The sequence below is a fragment of the Glandiceps talaboti genome, chromosome 21, assembly GCF_964340395.1.
Source record: "Glandiceps talaboti chromosome 21, keGlaTala1.1, whole genome shotgun sequence".
NCBI lineage: Eukaryota > Metazoa > Hemichordata > Enteropneusta > Spengelidae > Glandiceps > Glandiceps talaboti.
In genome coordinates this window covers 8,556,786-8,577,912 of record NC_135569.1, presented here as the reverse complement: position 1 = coordinate 8,577,912, position 21,127 = coordinate 8,556,786, and the positions used below count along the sequence as shown (strand labels likewise).

The 21,127-nt window shown below is 36.0% G+C and overlaps 1 protein-coding gene across 1 annotated transcript; it reads right to left on the bottom strand.

Annotated features, from left to right (window-relative positions):
- Positions 1 to 3,198: 3,198 nt before the first annotated feature.
- Positions 3,199 to 20,751, bottom strand: LOC144451501 (endothelin-converting enzyme 1-like). The gene is made up of 18 exons (XM_078142366.1): positions 20,508 to 20,751; positions 19,253 to 19,456; positions 16,403 to 16,530; positions 15,734 to 15,886; positions 14,510 to 14,572; positions 13,814 to 13,930; positions 13,149 to 13,235; positions 12,589 to 12,725; positions 11,464 to 11,686; positions 10,674 to 10,772; positions 10,010 to 10,087; positions 9,324 to 9,486; positions 8,511 to 8,562; positions 7,388 to 7,580; positions 6,403 to 6,468; positions 5,198 to 5,293; positions 4,067 to 4,143; positions 3,199 to 3,426 (listed from the first exon to the last, which is right to left on the bottom strand). The coding sequence occupies exons 1-18, from the start codon at positions 20,749 to 20,751 to the stop codon at positions 3,327 to 3,329; spliced, it is 2,280 nt and encodes a 759-aa protein (XP_077998492.1). The 3' UTR covers positions 3,199 to 3,326.
- Positions 20,752 to 21,127: the final 376 nt, after the last annotated feature.

Sequence of the window (21,127 nt, the reverse complement as noted above, 5' to 3'; positions counted from 1 at the left end):
TCACAGGACAAAGATCAGAGTCAAATTTAAAGTTACTGACTGAAAAGTCGTATCTGTAAAAATTAACATACCTAGGAGTAGACGCTTGAATGACGGAAATCTCTGCATAATGTTTCCTGAGCTGTTATGCAAATTGTTGATTTTTATACCAAATATGGCTACCGTTCCGCAAAACAGTGATGAGAACCAAAATTAATGCATGTGTGTTGTTCCCTTTTAAAAAAAATAAAAATACCCACAACACTTAAATACCACAAAGTGTCTACAATATTCAACTTGGGTTTGATAATTGACCCTGAAGGTCAAGGTCAAATGTCAAGGTCTTAAAATGAGAAATGACATATTACAGAAAGATGGCCTGACAGAACCCATTGTAACAGTCCCCTCTTTTGGGAACTAATAATGAATTTAGATATTTGAGCAAGAGTTAAGAGGAAAATGCTGAAATGAACCAAGTGGGTCTTAGACTGTAAGACACGTCGTGACGTTTCACCCTCACCGGCTTCCTCTCATGGTTGGCCGATGTGTGAGGGCGCTCCGTCACGGCGTACCTTACAGACTAAGTGGGTCTAGGCAAGACAATTCCTTGAAATACATTATACTTGTTACTATGTATGTGATATATATAAAGGTTAAAGGTTAAATGCTATTATATGTAAATATGACTAATGCTGTTCAAAGTGTAATATGGTATGTAAATTAGCACTGAAGTAAGTGGACTAAACATTAATGTGTTCTTGACAATCTTGCTGGTCATGACGGTACATGTAAATTACTTTACAATGGTTAAAACATGAATACTGAATGTCATACAAGTTGAGGTCAAAGGTTGAGGTCTAAGTTTGTGAAAATCACATCAAGGTCAAAGTAATATAAGTTGAGGTCAAAGTTCGCGAAAGATACATCGAGGTCAAAAGTTATGCAAGTTGAGATCAAAGTTTGTGTAAGCTTGGGTCAAATGTTATGCATGTTAAGGTCAAAGGTGGGAAGTTGTGCTAAACATTTTTTTGAAAGTTTATGCAAATTGAGGTCAGTTTGTGAATGTTAAGTCTTTCATGTCATCTTGTGCACTTCTTTAAAACCTCATTTACATATTAAAGCAGGTTTTAGCAGATGTTCTGCAGTTTACACGTAAATTAACAATACCAGAACTGCACTATTATGTAAATGCTGAAGTTATAGTCACCATGGCAACCAATCACAAAAAAGCTGTGTTCTTCTGTATGTAACATCAAAATATAATACTTGTCTTCATTTTAATACCTGGAAACAATTTTTAGAGTAACAAAACAAGCTAATCTTGTCAAAACTATAAATAGAATGCATATAATAACCCGATAAAGGTAGAACACTTGCAACTTAGCATGGTTCAACTGGTTGAGGTAAGATGTCACAAACAACTTATCAACTTATCATTTGAGTTGAGGTAAAACAAACAAATATACAATATGGCTGATGAGTTCTACACTTTCATATGAACTCTGAATTTTAGTCACATTTTAAAAAATAACGAAAAATATTTTCTCAATATCAAGTTGTGATTCCCATCAATAGTTTTTTTAACATCTAGTAAATATAGTCTTTCATTTAATTAAATAATTTTTTTGGTTTAAAAAAAATTTAAATTCCCTACTGTGTTACAATGCATAACGTATACCTAAAGTGTTTCAGTTACTTGCCCCATTCACTTAGAACGTTCATATCAGGTGCAAAGGAGGCCAGAGGGGGTACAGAGCATGATGGGTAAAAAACAATCATGATAGCTCATTACGCTCTGATCAGGTGTAAAATAAGAATGTACTGACTGCTTTAATTATCAGCTCTGTAGTGGTAGCTCTAAATGTAATCTATCTGTAAACAATATTTATTCATTGGGAAGGGTAGACCCTAGCTGATTGTTATCAGTGAATGAAGTGTCAATCAAATTTGCCTATATTCTAACTGTGACACAGTTGGGGGTTCATCTGCTGTCAACACTATTACAAATTGAGTACATTTAGAGTGACCACTACTGAACTGACAATTACACACTGTTATTTTACACCTGATATGAATGTCCTAAGTGAATGGGGCAAGTAGATGAAATGCTGTAGTTATCTGCTACACATTGTATTTTTATTTTGAAACAATATGATATATATGATAATCTGATATAACATATAATTTTTTATAATTTGGTTTTTAAAATATGTACACTAAATGGTGCTACATTTGTAACTAAGTTGTAACATAAAAACACATATTTTTGGCATACCCTCTGAACATAGAAATATTGAGTTAAAATTGTATTTAGGCCCTGTAAAAATCACTAAAACAATAACAGTGCTACGTTAAGAGAAATTCCATTATTTTGCAGAGTACCTACTTTGAAAATAAAACCTAACTACTACACACGATTACCTTATTGACTACATAGAACTAACTATTCATTGATGACGTGTTTTTGCGACCTGCCGTGTTACTGTGACAGTCGGGGGCATCGCAATATAAGGACGGGTCTCAATAACACGTCAATGAATGGTTATTCCTATGAAGTCAATGAGGGCAGACAGTACAAGGATATTAGATAGAGCACAAGCAGTGCGCCCTCTACGCCCAATTTGATGTGCTACTGATGCACACAATTTCTAGTGATTCACCAAAATTTGGTGTTTCCCCACTCACAAGAAATCCCAGTTTTTCTCATTTTGACTCACAACAACAAAATTTGGTTATCATGAGCGGGCACATGAAAATAAGTATGGGGTAGATACCAGTACATACAAAATGGCCACTTTCGGCTACATGTAGCAACGTTCCCGAGGACTGTGAGAGAGTCTATCTAAATACATAATGCAATATGTATGACAAGATATGGCCTAAAACTGAAACAATGCAATACCATCTAATTATCTATGTCCACAATATATTTGAACAAAATTTGGTTGGAACAACAAATCAAGTTCCATGAATGTACCAAAGGTATATAACGGTCAATATGAGCATTCTAGTTCATTTTTGTCCATACCCCTGAAATACCCTTAGATTCAACGGGGAATCACTTTGACAATGCTTTCCTGAAAAAAAAAGAAAATTAACAAATTGATATAACTTTGTAATTTTTTTTTTTACATATTCCAATAAATAAAATTCACTTTCAAATTTGTGAAAACTTTCTGCCAACTGTGTGGTGTACAGGACATACAACAGACAATTGTATGTTTGTTGAACTATACCCTCCACATTCTTATTTTGTCTGCAGTTAGCCAATCACTACAAGGCAATGCACTGACTAGCCATTGACAGTAATGCAACAGGATTGTTCCATTCTTCACAGGTGTAGCAGGTTACCAGACTTCACACTTCTTAGAAGGGTTCATTGGGCTTCCAACAGGACAACTGTAATGTTTGGCAAAGTCGTCGGAGTTCGATAGAGTGCCTATTACTCTGTAGAAATCGAGAGAACAACAACTTGTTAGTTCTCACAGGGAACTATCAGAATGGAATCTATCATACACAGCATAGACAGTGCAGTGTCTATGGCTCTATACATGCATACATCAGTCTGTAAGCGGCTTTTCTTGAGATCGCCTATGAAGTGATTTTTTCACACTTGGCACAAAGGTGACAGCCTAGCCCGGACATATATGCTCATCACTAAGTTTGTGGGATCGCATTGAATTTACTGAACTTGGGTGACCATTTTTGTTGTAAAATACAACTCACTACTCGTGGGATATTAGGATTTGATACACAGCAATCATACTATGTACAACTCCTTCAACTTATACATGAAAAGGTAGAAAAATTATGATAAACATAATTCTGATAACAGCCTAGGGTTGCAACATTTTGAAACATATACTGCATGAAAGGGTGGCATTTTCGGTCCCATTTACATAAAGGTGACATAACAAAATTGCCGAAAATCAGAAATGTCATATTTCCATTGTGTGACCAGAAACATCACTTTTCATGCGGTGACAGCACTCTAGATCAAGAATGAAAACATACATGTATGTGTATTATAATAAATGAATACTTGAGTATGAAGTTAGCAGGACTACATGAATCAGTTTACACTCACCTAAATTTCGCCGGACTATGTGAATCTGTCAAAAGTTGTACATGGGCTACTGCCTTTGTGCTGACTGAACACCAAACCTATAGTAAGTGAATACAAATAAAATATAATCAAGGGACAAAATACTCATACCTACACCCTTCAAAAATTAGTGAAATACCAAAATTTCCATGTCATTTTACTAAGGTTTACTACCAGCATTTTTGTTAAGGGTGTATGTAAATCTACCTACAGTTCCCCAGTCATTTTACCTCTGACCAGGGTTCCCTACCAGTGGTACACCTATAGTCATTTTACCATGGTTCCCTACCAGTGGTAGACCTATAGTCATTTTACCATGGTTCCCTACCAGTGGTAGACCTATAGTCATTTTACCAGGGTTCCCTACCAGTGGTAGACCTATAGTCATTTTACCAGGGTTCCCTACCAGTGGTAGACCTATAGTCATTTTACCAGGGTTCCCTACCAGTGGTAGACCTATAGTCATTTTACCAGGGTTCCTACCAGTGGTAGACCTATAGTCATTTTACCAGGGTTCCCTACCAGTGGTAGACCTATAGTCATTTTACCAGGGTTCCCTACCAGTGGTAGACCTATAGTCATTTTACCAGCATTCCCTACCAGTGGTAGACCTGTAGTCATTTTACCAGGGTTCCCTACTAGTGTTTTTGTTAAGGGATGTGTAGTAAGTATGTATAATCTGTAAATACATGTACAAGCTACAGTGAACAAAAAATATGGAATTTTTCCTTGGTTTCCTTGACGTGTGTATGTCACGACATCTCGTTTCTATGTCACTGGTTCTGCTGTGTTCAAAATATGAGTCAAAACATTCTAAATTGCCGTGATTACTTTCCCCAATTTTTCTTTGATATTACTGGTGCTGGTATAATTATATTATTCCCCAATATTTTACTTCATTCAGCCAGAAAATAGTTGTGACATAAGGGTCTGTCACTACTTGTTTAGCGACTCATAGTGACAAGGCCCCTTAGGTCACTTGAATTTCCCTTTATATATCTGAATGAAGAAAAATATTGGGAATAATATCTATTAGTAATTACAAAATGCAGTTTGAGATCTGAATCGACCAAAATACATTGTTAGAGATTCCCTATCGACAGAAATTCAAACCTGAGCAAATCCAAGGAAGAAAAGCTGACTGTGAGTGAGATTCAACGCCGGAAGTGGTACTTCTTGTCCATGCTCTCTTATGTAACCTTCATACGCCTGCCAAAACAACAATACAAACATTCTGTTTAAGAAAGTCAAGTCAAAAATATTTCTTGGAAGTGAATCGCAAATTTGGCTGACATCTTTGTCAGCATTATCAGTGGTGTACTACAATGGGCTATTGTCACGTGTCTTGGAAGAGAAACTTTTTTGACTCTGTGAGTAGAAATTTCATCATAAAATATGAATCGAGAGTTCATGAACATTCGTTCTCACAACACAAACTATAATTATTACTACCTTCTGTAAGTATAGTATTAGGCCTAACAAAAAAAATTGTGTGGTCCAATTACGCTCAATATGAGAATAGGTGGGGTAGGTATATTTTTTATTTTTATTACCTTTTTTTGAATGATCGATTTGTGTAAAAAGGAGAACATTGATTCAAAATAGCAGGCTAACTATATAGTTGGTGATCTCATAGTATTTTGTATCCCATTCTTATGTTTACCATAGTATGGCAGGGTTTTATATGACCCACTACAGGTTTTGCTTGTATAGATAAAATTTCATTCACACATGCCACAAATAATGACATCACTCCCACTTCATCATTTTTAATATCTCATACTAACCTTTTCTAAATCAGACACATTGGATTATGCAATAATATGACACAACCCTATGACACACGAGTACAACTGTGGCGTATTCGGGGTGTTTGCACTCGTGTGTGCAGTGTTCTCTGCAGCAGTACTTTCATGAGCGTAGCAAGTGAAGGTGCAGCAGAAAACACTGCAAGCACGAATGCCAATACCCCTGAGTACCCACACTGGTACTCATGCGGCATGGGGTTCTGTTATTATTAGATATGTTTATCCGGAACAACAAATTTCCATAAAGATGACACTATGATCACACGCTTTTGTGTATAACGAATGGTATTCCCCATTTGCATATCATTTGCATGCAGATATGCAATAAAGTTTTCAGCACTGCACCACAGTGCAAACATCACTAGTACGTTTGCCCACCGTTGGATTGATCTCTAGAGATTGTACATACATATGTATACGAGTTTGATATTATACTGTACAGCAAATACCACTAGTACAATGTATGCATCGCATACTGGTACATGTATAATGAAATCACTAACTACTTACACGAAATGAAGCTTTCAAGCCACCATTATCTGCGATGTTTTCACCAAGAGTTTGTTTACCATTGATCTGACAATGTTAACAAAAAAGACCATTACAATTGTTTCTTTCACCTCACTAGACACCTAACACAATTTTATATTTTGTGACAAGACTACTTTTGTCAAAATCAATGAAGTCTGTTGGTGGTTATAAAGGCGGTAAAGAATCGACTGCTCACAAAAACTTATACCTTTTATTGCTATATGAATGCTGCCAGCGATTCTTTTTTTGCCACAGTGGTGATAATGATGCACACACAACATACACACAAGCAGACAAATATGTGTGCAGACACTAACACATACGATGCTCACACAGACATGTACATACACAGACACGTACAGACACAGACACAGACAGACTCGGACAGACAGACAGAGACACAGACACAGACACAGTCACAGTCACAGATACAAACACAGACACAGACACAGTCACAGTCACAGAAACAAACACAGACACATACAGACACAGTCACAGACACATGCAGACAGACACAGACACAGACACAGACACAGACAGACAGACAGAGACACAGACACAGACACAGTCACAGTCACAGATACAAACACAGACACAGACACAGTCACAGTCACAGAAACAAACACAGACACAGACACATAACTGTTACAGAGAGAAATCAGCATGCACAAACTTTCAATTCTGTAATGTCATATCTAGGCAAAGCCCATAAGCTTGCGCAGGGTAGATTCATTTGTGACCACGATGCCTCGTGATGATATTGTAGATAGCCTCCTCTGCGTGGAGAATGTGCATTGTATATATGGAATGTACATGCGTAGTCACCGCAATGCATCCTTGGGTAAAACCACCACAAAAATTTCGCTTAGTACATAGGACGTGCATGCGTCCTAGTCATTGAGCTGCTATGTGACCGCTTGTGGCCGCTGCGTAAACTATTAAAATATTGACAATGACAACTTACATTTTCACCGTTGACAATATATTTGTTATACTTGTCCACCATACATTCAGTTCTTTCTTTAAACCTTTCCACCGTTGCGTTCTTCCACCAAGTCACCATGTTACCGTTTTTATCATATTCCCGACCTTGATCATCAAAGCCATGTGTCAGTTCATGACCTACAACCACACCGATGCCACCAAAATTCAAAGATCTGAAAATAAGGGAATTATTATGAAATCAAAACCTGTGTACGTGTCATAGAGGGCGCTAACACTTTGTAATTGTTTCTTAGGCACCATCAGCTAAATTCTTTATTTGCCCTCCGTGTGTGGGTAAGTTTGTTGGTAGATTTAGACAAAACAAACACATTTCATTTTTTCTCAAAATTTCTGCACAAGGCTGTATTTCATATTATTGTAAATGGAAAGACTGTTCAAATATTTTTAGAATAACTACACACATTTCTAAATAATTGTTTAAGAAAATAAAAAACTTTGAATTTTGACATTTATATTTCACCAGTGTCGTAGATTTAGATGCAAACATACAATAAATCAAAAGAAAAGTGAATTTTACATGACATGTTAACATTGTGGTTTTTTCTGTTTTTGTTTTATCCCCTGTCTGCCTGGTAAGTTTTTGGGAAATTCAAGAATGGCAAACAAAGTATTTAATCAATGGACCCTAACACATCATACAATGTTTTGTTCAAATGCGAACAATTTTTTGTACAAGGAGAGAGAAATTTTAGTTGACCAATCACAGTCATGTATTATAATGTGTTGGAAGAGATGACCAATAAACAGCCATGTATTATAATGTGTTGGAAGAGTTGACCAATAAACAGCCATGTATTATAATGTGTTGGAAGAGTTGACCAATAAACAGCCATGTATTATAATGTGTTGGAAGAGTTGACCAATAAACAGCCATGTATTATAATGTGTCGGAAGAGCTAGTTGACCAATAAACAGCCATGTATTATAATGTGTCAGATGAGTTGACCAATAAACAGCCATGTATTATAATGTGTCAGAAGAGTTGACCAATAAACAGCCATGTATTATAATGTGTTGGAAGAGTTGACCAATAAACAGTTATGTATCATTTGTTTGATGAAATTACTTAATTTGAAACTTACTTTGGATATTTCCTGTCATAAAATGGAGCCTGCAGAATTCCGGCAGGAAACACTACCAACAAAATAAGAACAATAGTTATAAATCAATTTTCACTGATAACTGTAAATATTTGTACATAAGGCAGGTGACAATGGTGACTCTCAGAAAATACAGTCTACACCTGGGTTACCATGGTTATTTGCTCATGGCACACGTGATGCGTTTTACATAAACATATATACATTCACAGCATGAAAGGGTGGCGTTTCTGGTTCCATGCACATGATGGTCACACAACGGAATTGCAGCGAATCAGGAATCGCGGCAATTCCATTGTGTTACAGTCATGTACATGGAACAGGAAATGCCACCCTTTCATGCAGTGATTGCAACTTCAAACTAACGATAACAGAGACACAACACACACAGCAGAATCCTTTACCCAATCACATTGAACAGTGATAAGCATAGCTTAGTTCTTTCACAGAGCAGAAGAAACAGACCATAAAACATGGACTTGACGATTTTCATTATTTTCTTCTCTTGCTTGGGGACAGCTTATTTTTCATCTTGATTTCATATAAATTGGTGAAATGCAGCACTATCACCATATGAAAAGTCACATTTGAACTAGACACTCACATAATTTTTTTTTTATAAATAAAATGAAAAATCTACAACGCCACCTATTCTAAAATTGAATGTAATAGGAAACACGTAATTTTTTATGCCTAACTACCTAGTCTATAAGGTACGTCATGACAGGGCGCCCTCGTGAGAGCAGAATGACATGATATACCTTACAGTTGAATAACTACCATGATTTGACTCACCAATTTCATTCTTGTTAGGTGTATAGTATGCGTTGACAGTCGGTGGTGTCATCTCCCAACGTGATCTTTTCACAGGCTTACGTAGTTTTTCAAAAGACCGTTTGATATCAAATGTTATCAATTTTAGATTATTGAGAAAATATTCATCTTCATCAAAGTCCAACTAAAAGGATGACAAAAAACACAATTTAAATATCAGACTGGTGATGGCATTGTATTGTGGCTACACAAACTGGTGATGTCATTGTATTGTGGCTACACAAACTGGTGATGTCATTGTATTGTGGCTACACAAACTGGTGATGTCATTGTATTATGGCTACACAAACTGGTGATGTCATTGTATTATAGACAAGACTCAAAGCTCAGAACTTACAAATTGTTACACAATATGATACAAACCACAAATTATCTTAAAATGATGAAATGTAATACAAGTCTCTGTACTTCCAACATACTGTGTCAAGTGTTATTAATCCAATTCATTTGTTTACTTTCCCTGTTTGTAATAATTTCCAGTTGTCCACAGTCTGATGTCAACAGTTGTATACCCTCAGTGTCTTATTGCATGGACACTGTACTCTTCCATTTCTCTCTTTGATGAGTAACAAAAATTACTAAAACCAAAAAAAACAAAAAAACCTAAAATATATTAATCAATCCTAATGTTTCAAAGTTTTACTTACCCCTTTATATCTGTCATCCAGACTTTTTGGTTTCAGGATATAGTCTGGAAAACCTATCATGTCGACTACTGCATCAGCCTGAAATGTAAATATACAGTATTGATTAACAAATTTGTAATGTCATTGTATTTTGGCTACACAAACTGGTGATGTCATTGTATTGTGGCTACACAAACTGGTGATGTCATTGTATTGTGGCTACACAGACTGGTGATGTCATTGTATTGTGGCTACACAGACTGGTGATGTCATTGTATTGTGGCTACACAGACTGGTGATGTCATTGTATTGTGGCTACACAGACTGGTGATGTCATTGTATTGTGGCTACACAAACTGGTGATGTCATTGTTTTGCGGCTACACAGACTGGTGATGTCATTGTATTGTGGCTATACAAACTGGTGATGTCATTGTATTATGACTACATAAACTAGTGATGTCATTGTATTTTGGCTACACAAACTGGTGATGTCATTGTATTGTGGCTACACAAAATGGTGATGTCATTGTATTGTGGCTACACAAACTGGTGATGTCACTGTATTGTAGCTACAAAACCTGAAGATAATTGCCAAAGGTCAAGTGAGGACAGTCTAAGATCACAATAGGTGACCACAAGGTCAATTAAGGACAGGGTATTTCTGAACGTGCAGAAATAAATACCTTTTCCCTAGCAACAGTCCTGGTATCATCGTCCATCCAGTCTAACCTTGGAAAATTATTTTTGAATGCTTCCCTGATTTCATCTATCATATCCTGAGCCTGAAAAAAATAAACAAATTAGATTGGTATTTCATTTAGAATAATTATAAAATGTATGAATGAAAATATGCATGTATCAATGAAAGTGGTCAAAGTGGTCAAAATGAAAGTGGTCAAAAAACAACCGATTCAATTGTTTACATAAATTACATTATTTTTCTTGGTGATGACATCATATTTACCACAATTTCTTTGTTTTGACAAATTGAAACATGTACAGACAATGAGATTATGATGTCATCACTTGACAGAGATTGTGATGTCATCACTTGACAAAGAGATTATGCTGTCATCACTTGACAGGTTGTGATGTCATCACTTGACAGAGATTGTTATGTCATCACTTGACAAAGAGATTGTGATGTCATCATTTGACAGAGATTGTGATGTCATCATTTGACAAAGAGATTGTGATGTCATCATTTGACAAAGAGATTGTGTTAAATATGATGTCATCGCCTGATACAGCCTTGCAACAATTTTCACAAATTATTGAACACACATGCAGTATGGCTTCTGTCCAAGAATCAAAGTTGAATAAGTTACAGAGATGCTATTTTATCACCCAAAATCATATGTAATTTGATAGCAGTAATTAATACAAGTGTACTAAAGGCAGAAATCAGGCCGACTAGACTTTTCCTTTAACAGTACAAACCGGTATGAATTGATAGAAGGTATCTCTGCTTACAGTTTCTTTACTGTTACCGTCAAACGCCTCTCTTACGAACATAGCGCCCAATGCCATCCCAATTGTACTATCTGTATCTGCTACACAGAATCTCCAAGGATCTGGTGTAGTAGTTGTACCATACAAGACTTTGTCAAACTCTGACGATGCATCGCGGAAGTCTGCATCAAGGAAAAGTGCCATTCTCTTGATGGTCTTCCAAATCATGTAGTTATTTAAGAGTCTGTAGGGATGGAGAAGGTATTAGGAAGTATGATGTGGAGGCAAAATTGATTGTGTGTATAATGATTTATAATGACTGCAATATAATGAAATATACAAAATATGTGATAACACCTTTATATGGGTGGATGGATGGATGGATGGATGGATGTATGGATGAATCATGGGTGGGTAGGTGGGTGGATGGATGGATGAATCATGGGTGGGTAGGTGGGTGGATGGATGGATGGATGGATGGATGTATGGATGTATGGATGAATCATGGGTGGGTAGGTGGGTGGATGGATGGATGGATGGATGAATCACGGGTGGGTAGGTGGATGGATGGATGTATGGATGGATGGATGTATGGATGAATGGGTAGTTGGATGGATGGATGGATGGGTGGGTGGTTGGATGGATGGATGGATGGATCATGGGTGGGTAGGTGGGAGGATGGATGGATGGATGGATGGATGGGTAGTTGGATGGATGGATGGGTGGGTGGGTGGTTGGATGGATGGATGGATGGATCATGGGTGGGTAGGTGGGAGGATGGATGGATAGGTAGTTGGATGGATGGATGGGTGGGTGGTTGGATGGATGAATTGTGGGTAGGTGGGTGGATGGATGGATGGGTGGTTGGATGGATGAATTGTTGGTAGGTGGGTGGGTGGATGGATGGATAAAGAAATGAATTGATGGATGAATGGATGGCTGGATATATGAGTTGGTGGGTGGATTGATGGATGGGTGAGTGGTTGGATGAATGGATAGATGGATGGTGGGTGGATGGATTGATTGATAAGTATATCACACATGCATGACACACACACACACACACACACACACACACACACACACACACACACAATATTTTTCACATATGAGGTGTAAAAGGCCAATATATGCTTGTGGGCTTACTTTGGCGGTGTTCTTAAAATAAAACTAGACACATCCCGTAGGTACTGTGGTGCGTAGACAACAATGGATTCATCCCCTTCTACATCATCAATTCCAACTTTTTGAAATAAATACTGTGTGTTTGTCAACCAGTCAAACTGCAAAAACAAAGAGTTGAATCTGTGATGATATCAATATAGATCAAAGGGCCAAGGATTCAATCCCAAGTGTTTAGATTATGGCCAAGAAAAACAAATTGTGTACTTCCGATAACTACCAATTTCAAAACAAGGTTGGAAATCTTTATAATCTTGAAATTTTGTTTGTTTGTTTTGGTCTGGTTCAGGTTGTTACAATCTACGTAGAGGTCAACAGAGATTTCTCATCGATTTGATTGCACTTTACACATATATAGATGACATTGTGTTCTACACTATATTCTGCCATCTTGTTTTGATCATCAAATCTCATCAAATCTTACTATTTCTCACGTGACTTTGCAAAAATTTCACAACTCAGGGTTGTAACAATTTGTAGTCCATTTTTTCAACTATGAAGATTTTATCAAAAAGTCAACTGACCGCTGGAGCCATTTCCTGTAGATCTGTCAATTTGAGACGATGATAGAGTAATTCCTCATCACGGCGTTCATCTGTTGGCAGGGTAACCTTTCAAATGGAAAAACAAAAACATTACTCATCAATTTATGATATTGTACAAATTAGTGTCACTGTTTTCACAATGTCAGCTTCTCGCCCATCACATTGATAAATCAGCATTTGCGAGGCAGTCTGAAGATACCTCTAACTTTAAAAACCAAAAAAACATGTTGTTAAATTTATGTATCACAGAAATTTGTAGCATTTACTCTTTTATTTGTTACATGTTGGTGACCTTCATGCCTAGATTTTCTATCTTCCACATGTACTTTAAGTAGTGCGCCCTCACAGCCTAGATGTTTTCAGTCATTTTCAGTTTGTATCTTGTGGCAGTGCGCCCTCATAGGCCATGATATACTTTCATTTGTTTTTACTTTAAAGTAATGTGCCCCAAGATACCTTGATATTATTTCATACATTTATGTTTCGGGTGTGCCTTCAGAGGCTTTTCATTAAACTAAACAACTTTCGCTCACAAGTCTGTTACGCACTTTTGCTATGGTGGAAATGCCCAATGCTGTACTGTCCCATGAGTGAAACACCAAGCCTACATCATTTTAGCTGTAATACAATATGGAAATACTTACGTTTGCTAGATCAATTTCAAATTGAAGGATTTCTTCCATTTCAGCCTCTGTTGCATTGATATCAGCTCCCATTAATGTCGTCACAGTTCTCATGTATATCAAATAAGCATCTAGAATCTGCACAAAGAGAGTGAAATACCTTATGCCACTAATGAGTCAAGTTAAAAAAAAAGAAGAGGAATACATACTCTGGTTGTTCTACGTCGCGACAACATGTTTCTATGTCACTGGCTCTACTGTGTTCGAACTATGAGTCAAAAACGTTCAAAACTGTCATTACTTTCCCTAATTTTTCTTTGATATTACTGGTGCTGGTATAACTATGTTATTCTCCAATATTTTTGTTCATTCAGCCGGAAAATACTCTTAACCTAAGGGTTCTCACTACAAGTCGCTGGACGAGTAAGAGTAGTGACAAAGACCCCTTAAGTCACTCATATTTACCTCAGCTGAACGAAGAAAAATATCGGGGAATAATATCTAATTGTAGCTCCATATATATCCTTGCCCTTTGTTCTAATTATTCACATGCTACCTATCAAAGACTATATACAATACACCATATTCTGGTTTAATACTGAAGTTCCAGCCATTTCTTAGGTAACCACCACAAGAGGGCGCACCAGATTTGGCAAAGTGAGAGCTAAAATTTGTGTAGTATATTATGTCTGAGTCATATAAGTGCTATCTACTTACTTCTTGGGAAGTATTCTTAAGATAGAAATCCCTGTCTGGTAAACCAAGGCCTGCCTGATCAATCTACAGCAGAGAAAAACAAAATAAGATAAGTCGTGATACACAAACTGCAGAAGATGTGTAGCAAGTTTCATTAGTATCAGTGCTATAGTTTTTGAGATATCATTCCCACAGACAGATGGACACAGACAGACAGACAGACAGACAGACAGACAGACAGACAGACAGACAGAAGCATAACATAACCTCCCCTTATGGGTGGTAAAAACATTCAAAATCACTTTTCATTGTCATAATTTCTAGTATGTTGTATCTCTTCTGTCGTAATGAAAATCATTCATTTTTAGGTGGATAATAAGTGGATAATAAAAAGACAAAGCAAAAATAACAATGAAATAATTATGAAATTATTAGGAGTGTTTGATTAAAGTGATCATATGGATGAGGACTGGGTATTTATTTTTGATTTTTAATTTTAATAATATATGAAACAATTTCATCATGACTTCCTACTTGAAAAATCAATGTGAAACAACATATACGAAGCCCTTGTTTGTAACTCAATAAATTGCAAAAAGCATAATAAATGTGTAAAATTGTTCTTATTATATAACAAACATTTTATATATTTTTTAGCTTTGAGTATTGAGTTACAAACACAGACTTTGTCAATGATGTTTCACATTGATTTTTTTAGATGTTCTTATCATCAGCATTCTAGACAACTAGCTTTGAAGGTAGGTGCCTAAATCATTCAGCATGCAACACTGGATGTGTAGTATTCCCCAGCATGCACTGCTCCCAGAGATATATAGTAGGAATGTGGTTTTCCCAGACTCTCGTAGACAGCGCCCCCAGTGGCAAGAGTCTGGGTAACTAAGACTAAGATAGACACAAACTAAACTGTTGTTGTTCAATGTGTTAGATTACACAAGTGGGTGATAGCAGTTCCTGTGTTGGGTGAATCTAATCACCCTGTGATCAATATAGTGTAAACATTGGAAGTCCCAAAACAGTACACTGCAAGTTTATGGAACTATAAATAAACTAGTTTTCAGATACGCCTCCCTACTGAGACTATATTTAAACCAATGTCCATTCAATAGCTTATCACTCTTGTATCAACATGTCGCGACAATAGTTTTAGTTTGTGTCTATCTTAGAAAACTGAAGGCTCAATTACCAGAGTAATATTTATAAATGAACTGTGAAAGTAATACCAACCTGTACAATGTTAGATAATGAATTTTTATCATCTGGTCCAACCCAGACAGAATAGAAAGGTTGAACGGCATAATCACTTTGAAGTATTCGCAAAGTGTGGTTAAAGTCAAAATTTGATTCATTCCATTCACCAAAAATACTCCAGCCGCCAATCTGTCAAACATAAAAAATACCGCAAATGGCGTTTTAGCACAACTGTACAGTTTTTAAATGTTTATCCATATGCTAGTCCATGCTAACAATAGGTGTTCATTTGCTGAATGACTATCCAGTTGCCTATCTAACCATGTTGCTATCTTACAATATATGCGATCATTTGGCTGTTGCTATGGGCGCGGTCATGTTGTTAGATATATTTGCATACATTTTTGAACATTTTTGTTCACTTGTGTATGAATTCCTGATATTATCTTTGCAATATATGTGATCATTTGGCTGTTGCATTTGTCGATGTTGGCGTAATAAACCAGCTTTACTATGACTACCTTATTAATTATTAATGAGTTAATTCTACCGAGCGCCCTCAATGTTGGTGTAATAGCCAAGCTTTACCATGACTACCTTATTAATTATTAATTATTATAGTTCTACTGAGCACCCTCAACCAGTGACCCTTCCTCACCCCCTCTTACCAAGAATAGAGACTTTGACTAGATGGAAAGTACGGACCTTTTGAACAACCTCTAGAAGTGGCTTTGCTTTTAAGTCTTCAATAATTTTCTTCTTGTCCATACATGAAAGATAATACCTTTGGGCCTTCTTCTCTGCTTCACTGTGTGATTCATTATATGGCCTTTCTGAAAATATAGAAATTGTGTTAATGAATTAAAACTGGTGAAGCATTACACTAAAAGATGGGTACAAATTAATAAAAACAGCAAAAAGATATGGCTACCTAGAGCTCCATGTAAACAAAGAATTACATACTTGACACATTCACAGTTGACAGACACAGACACACACTTCACATCGACAGAAACATAGCCACATACATGTACAATGTAATTGACACGGATAGACTTAAAATTGACACAGACACAGTTGACAGATGGACACAACCACATACTTGACACAGACGTAGACTTAAACTTGACACAGACACACTTGACACAGACAAACACTTGACAGACAAACAGACAGACAGACAGACAGACAGACAGACAGACAGACAGACAGACAGACAGACACAGTCAGTTTGACAGATAGACATACAGAGACAGACAGAGACAATTATACTACATACACAAACACACACACAAATACACACAAAGTGAATGAACAAACAAAGTCTGACGAGTTTGGTTATAAACAAACAACGTCTGGGAGTTCAGTTGTATATTACTTCTATTAGCCCAAAGCTATGTAGTCTTAAGGTGTGCATGTTATTTGTAATGAAGCTAATTTCCAACACCTTTCTTATAATGATTTCAGCGAAGACAACACCTTAAACTGCAGGTATGACTAGCGACTACTGTACAATAACACTACAGAATAATAATTTGATATTTCTCTAGCCAGACGATAAAATGTAGAAATGTTAGTAAGATTTCTGTTGACCCTGGTGACATTTTGTTTCAGGTTTCATGATATCTGTTGTAAAGAAACTCATGTGAAACATCAGTGATTATACTAATTAATTTGAAGGAACTATGTTATCTCAGTATGTACCACTTGTACATCTTGCAATATTACTTTCAAAATAAGAAGTAAAATATAACTGTATTATTTGCTCTTTCTACAAGTACAACCAATAACTAACAAGCATTCATTGACAAGTGGAATTTGTTACAAACAGGAACAAGTAAACAAATAAATTGGATTAATAATACTTAACACAGCATGTTGGCAGTATAGAGACTTATATTACATTTCATGGTTTGATAAGAACAGTTTTATGGTCTCTTTGCAAAATAACTCACATTCACTGTTACAGTATTGCTCTTCTCAAACATCGTATGTTTTTCTATTTCCAACATGCTGTGCCAAATGTTATTAATCCAATCCAATCCAATCCAACTGTTTATTTTCCCTCTTTGTACCAAATTCTGCTTGTTAATGCTTGTCTGTCATTAGTTGTAATCATTGAGTAATGTGCTGTCCGTTATATGACCTCAACCTAATATAAATATTCATTTAAAACATCAATGATTTTACTACTTTTTAAGGACTGTATTATCTATAATTTTGCATCCATAAACTATTAGTTATAGAATTATACCAATTTACTCTTATGAGATATAATTATCTACATGTATTATAAAATAAATTGATGCCATAAATCTGTGATCATAAAGTTTAATTGGCTGTTATAATCAGAGAGATTAATATCATAATACTAATACATCAACGACGTCCAGGAGGATAATGTCTGTTGCCTTGTTATAAAAAACAGTCACAGCTTTGACGAAATTCTAATTACAAAATGCCAATAGCATTCTGGTTCCTTAGGGATCTGACTCTCTCCACAGAAGACAAATTATACATTATTCTGCCTGGAAGCTATTTCTCCATGGTATAATCATCCTGCCCAGCAGCTATTTTTTCCATGGAATAATCATCCTGCCCGGAAGCTGTCTCGCCATGGTATAATCAACATGCATATATTTCTCCACTTAGACTTCTTTAACTGAACATGCACTTTTATTGGGACAGAGTCTGGAATTAGCTTGGATAAGTTGACAGGAATTTCATGTGTGATTCATTCACCTAGTCACAATTCTCTTTTCATGATATATTTGTGGCTGTGGCCTAGAACATAATTAACTGAATATGATCAGATCCTGTGTATATACAGACAGACACACATATACACACATACATACATACATACATACATACATACATGCATGCATGCATGCATGCATGCATGCATGCATGCACGCACGCACGCACACACACACACACACACACACATACATAAATACATGTACATACATACATACATACATACATACATACATACATACATACATACATACATGTACATACATACACACACACATGCTATTTCCCGAGGCCAAAGGCATTTGATTATACAATCAAAAGTCACAGTACACATCCCTTTTCAGGGCTGCCACATTTTCAAAAAAGAACATTTACCGTATACCAACCACACAAGCATATCCCTTCACCCCTCCCAAAAAACCCCAAAGGAAACAGAGCTTAGTATGATTGAATGTCATGTTATCCTAAGAACTACAATTTCCAAACATACATTCTCAATGTAGTACTAAATATTAAGCAGTCTGTGAATCATAGGTACATGAAAATAAAACTCAGTTACTACATTTACGTTTTCTTGAGTCTGTTTGTGCGAAAATGTATGTATTCTAATACTGCAATATACAGTCTCTCGCTTGGGATGGGAAATATTCCTGACTGTAAATACAAATGTACTGATGGATCACAAGGGACGGACAACCAATTTAATTTCCAATCCATGTCTGTCTAATTTGTCATCAGTGCATTCCAGTTGAAACCCTGAAAGTCACAAACATCTAGCACTGCTATATTACATACCTAAGGCATTCTTCATAACTAGTTGATTTTCCTGCCACAGGACACCAAAAGTATTCCATCTGGAATTACCATCTGGAATTGGATGATGTTTTATCCAGCCTCCACATGCATATTTAAAGAAATCTTGACACGGATCAACGGAGGTATCCATGGAACTAAGTACACTGCTTGCTATGGTAATACATTCTGGCGTCAAACAATAACCTGTGAACAAACATACATACATACATGTATACGATTTAATTTCTTTAAAGTGCAACAGTAGTTTCAATTATGCATGTCTACCTGCGGTTTTAACTACACACACCTAACGTGAAGGATTATTTTCTTTGTAAGACTTGATTTGCTTTAAAGTGCAGCTTTTTTTTTTCATTTACACATCCATGTCTGGGGTTCCAATCTACAATAAACCTAACCAGTAATACAGAGCCTCTCAAACAAATCTTTGACTCCAAGCAGAAATCTACGAATTAAAGACTGCCATGTGAACAATGACATTATGCAAAAAAGTCACATTCAATGTGGGATGCTTAAGATTTGACATAGTTACACTGAACATACTGTAAATATGAATTTACAACTGTAAATATACAAATTTCGGCATTAATTATTTTAAGGACTGTTAAATAAAATTTCCTTCATAGAACAATATGCTTTGATTGACACAAGTGGCTGGAATAAAACATCTCTGATTGGTCAATATGTGTTATGTTAATAACGTTTTTTAACTATATGGGTGGATTCCGGTACTGTAATACATACCAGCTCTTTCACACTTGAGACTTTACAATCTTTCTTGTTTTTTTCCCTCATTATACTACTACTAATAATAATTATTTCTTTATGACAACAGCAGCTGCTAATTGTATACATACTAATTGTATGAGTGATTAAGATTAGTTTATGACAGACTATTTTTCTAGCTTTTCTCCTACTTATTTTTGTGACATGTACACACTTGTAAAAACTAAACTGGATGTGCGATTTGTTGTTCTTATTTGTAGGTAAATAGAGATTCATCTATCCATCCATCCATTCATTCATCCATTCATGTATTCATTCACTCACTCATATATTAAGTACATGCTTTCAAGGTCTGAAATGGAGATACATGTATAACTGCACTAATAAACTGAATAGCAACATTTTATCATTACAGGAGGGTCATAAAAATTCAAGAAAAGCCAATAAAACATGCAAATATAAAAACCCTGTTAATATGCAAATTAGCTAATTAAATATGCAGTCTACTTACTTGTGTTTTTATTATATGCTATAACTAAGACCAGCACCACAACAGTAACTAAGAGAACAACTGTAAATATAAACAATATCCTTTCTAAAAGTGATAGCTCTTTCCATGTGGATAGGAGTGTTTTAGGCCTTGTTGGCTGTGTTCTGAATGTAACATCTGGTTGGTTATGGTCAAGGCTTGCTGTGCTGCCCGCATCGGCGTCTCCATCCCCATCGTCAAAGGTCGTCCGCTCATACTTTGTCATCTATACACATAAAGAAAGAAATAATCATCACAACTAACTACAGAAAAAAGAATTCTCACTTTGAAATGAGTGTGTTATTAAAAAAGGAAGAATGCAGTTACTGCATAACTGTACCATAACGCAAATTGACATATTTAAATTTCACAAATATGAAAAATGCTCACAGATGAAAACATTACAGCATGGAAATAACTCACATGATAAATACATTTCAAAATACCTCCCACAGAATTATGCAAAAATAAAGTACATGGTCTATTTATTTTCAAGACAATTAATAACTTCTTGCATTAGATTTATTTGTTGAAAATTTCATTTATTTACAGTGTGGTACTGCTCTTGATAGCTATACGTAGGATTAGTTATTACAGAGGGT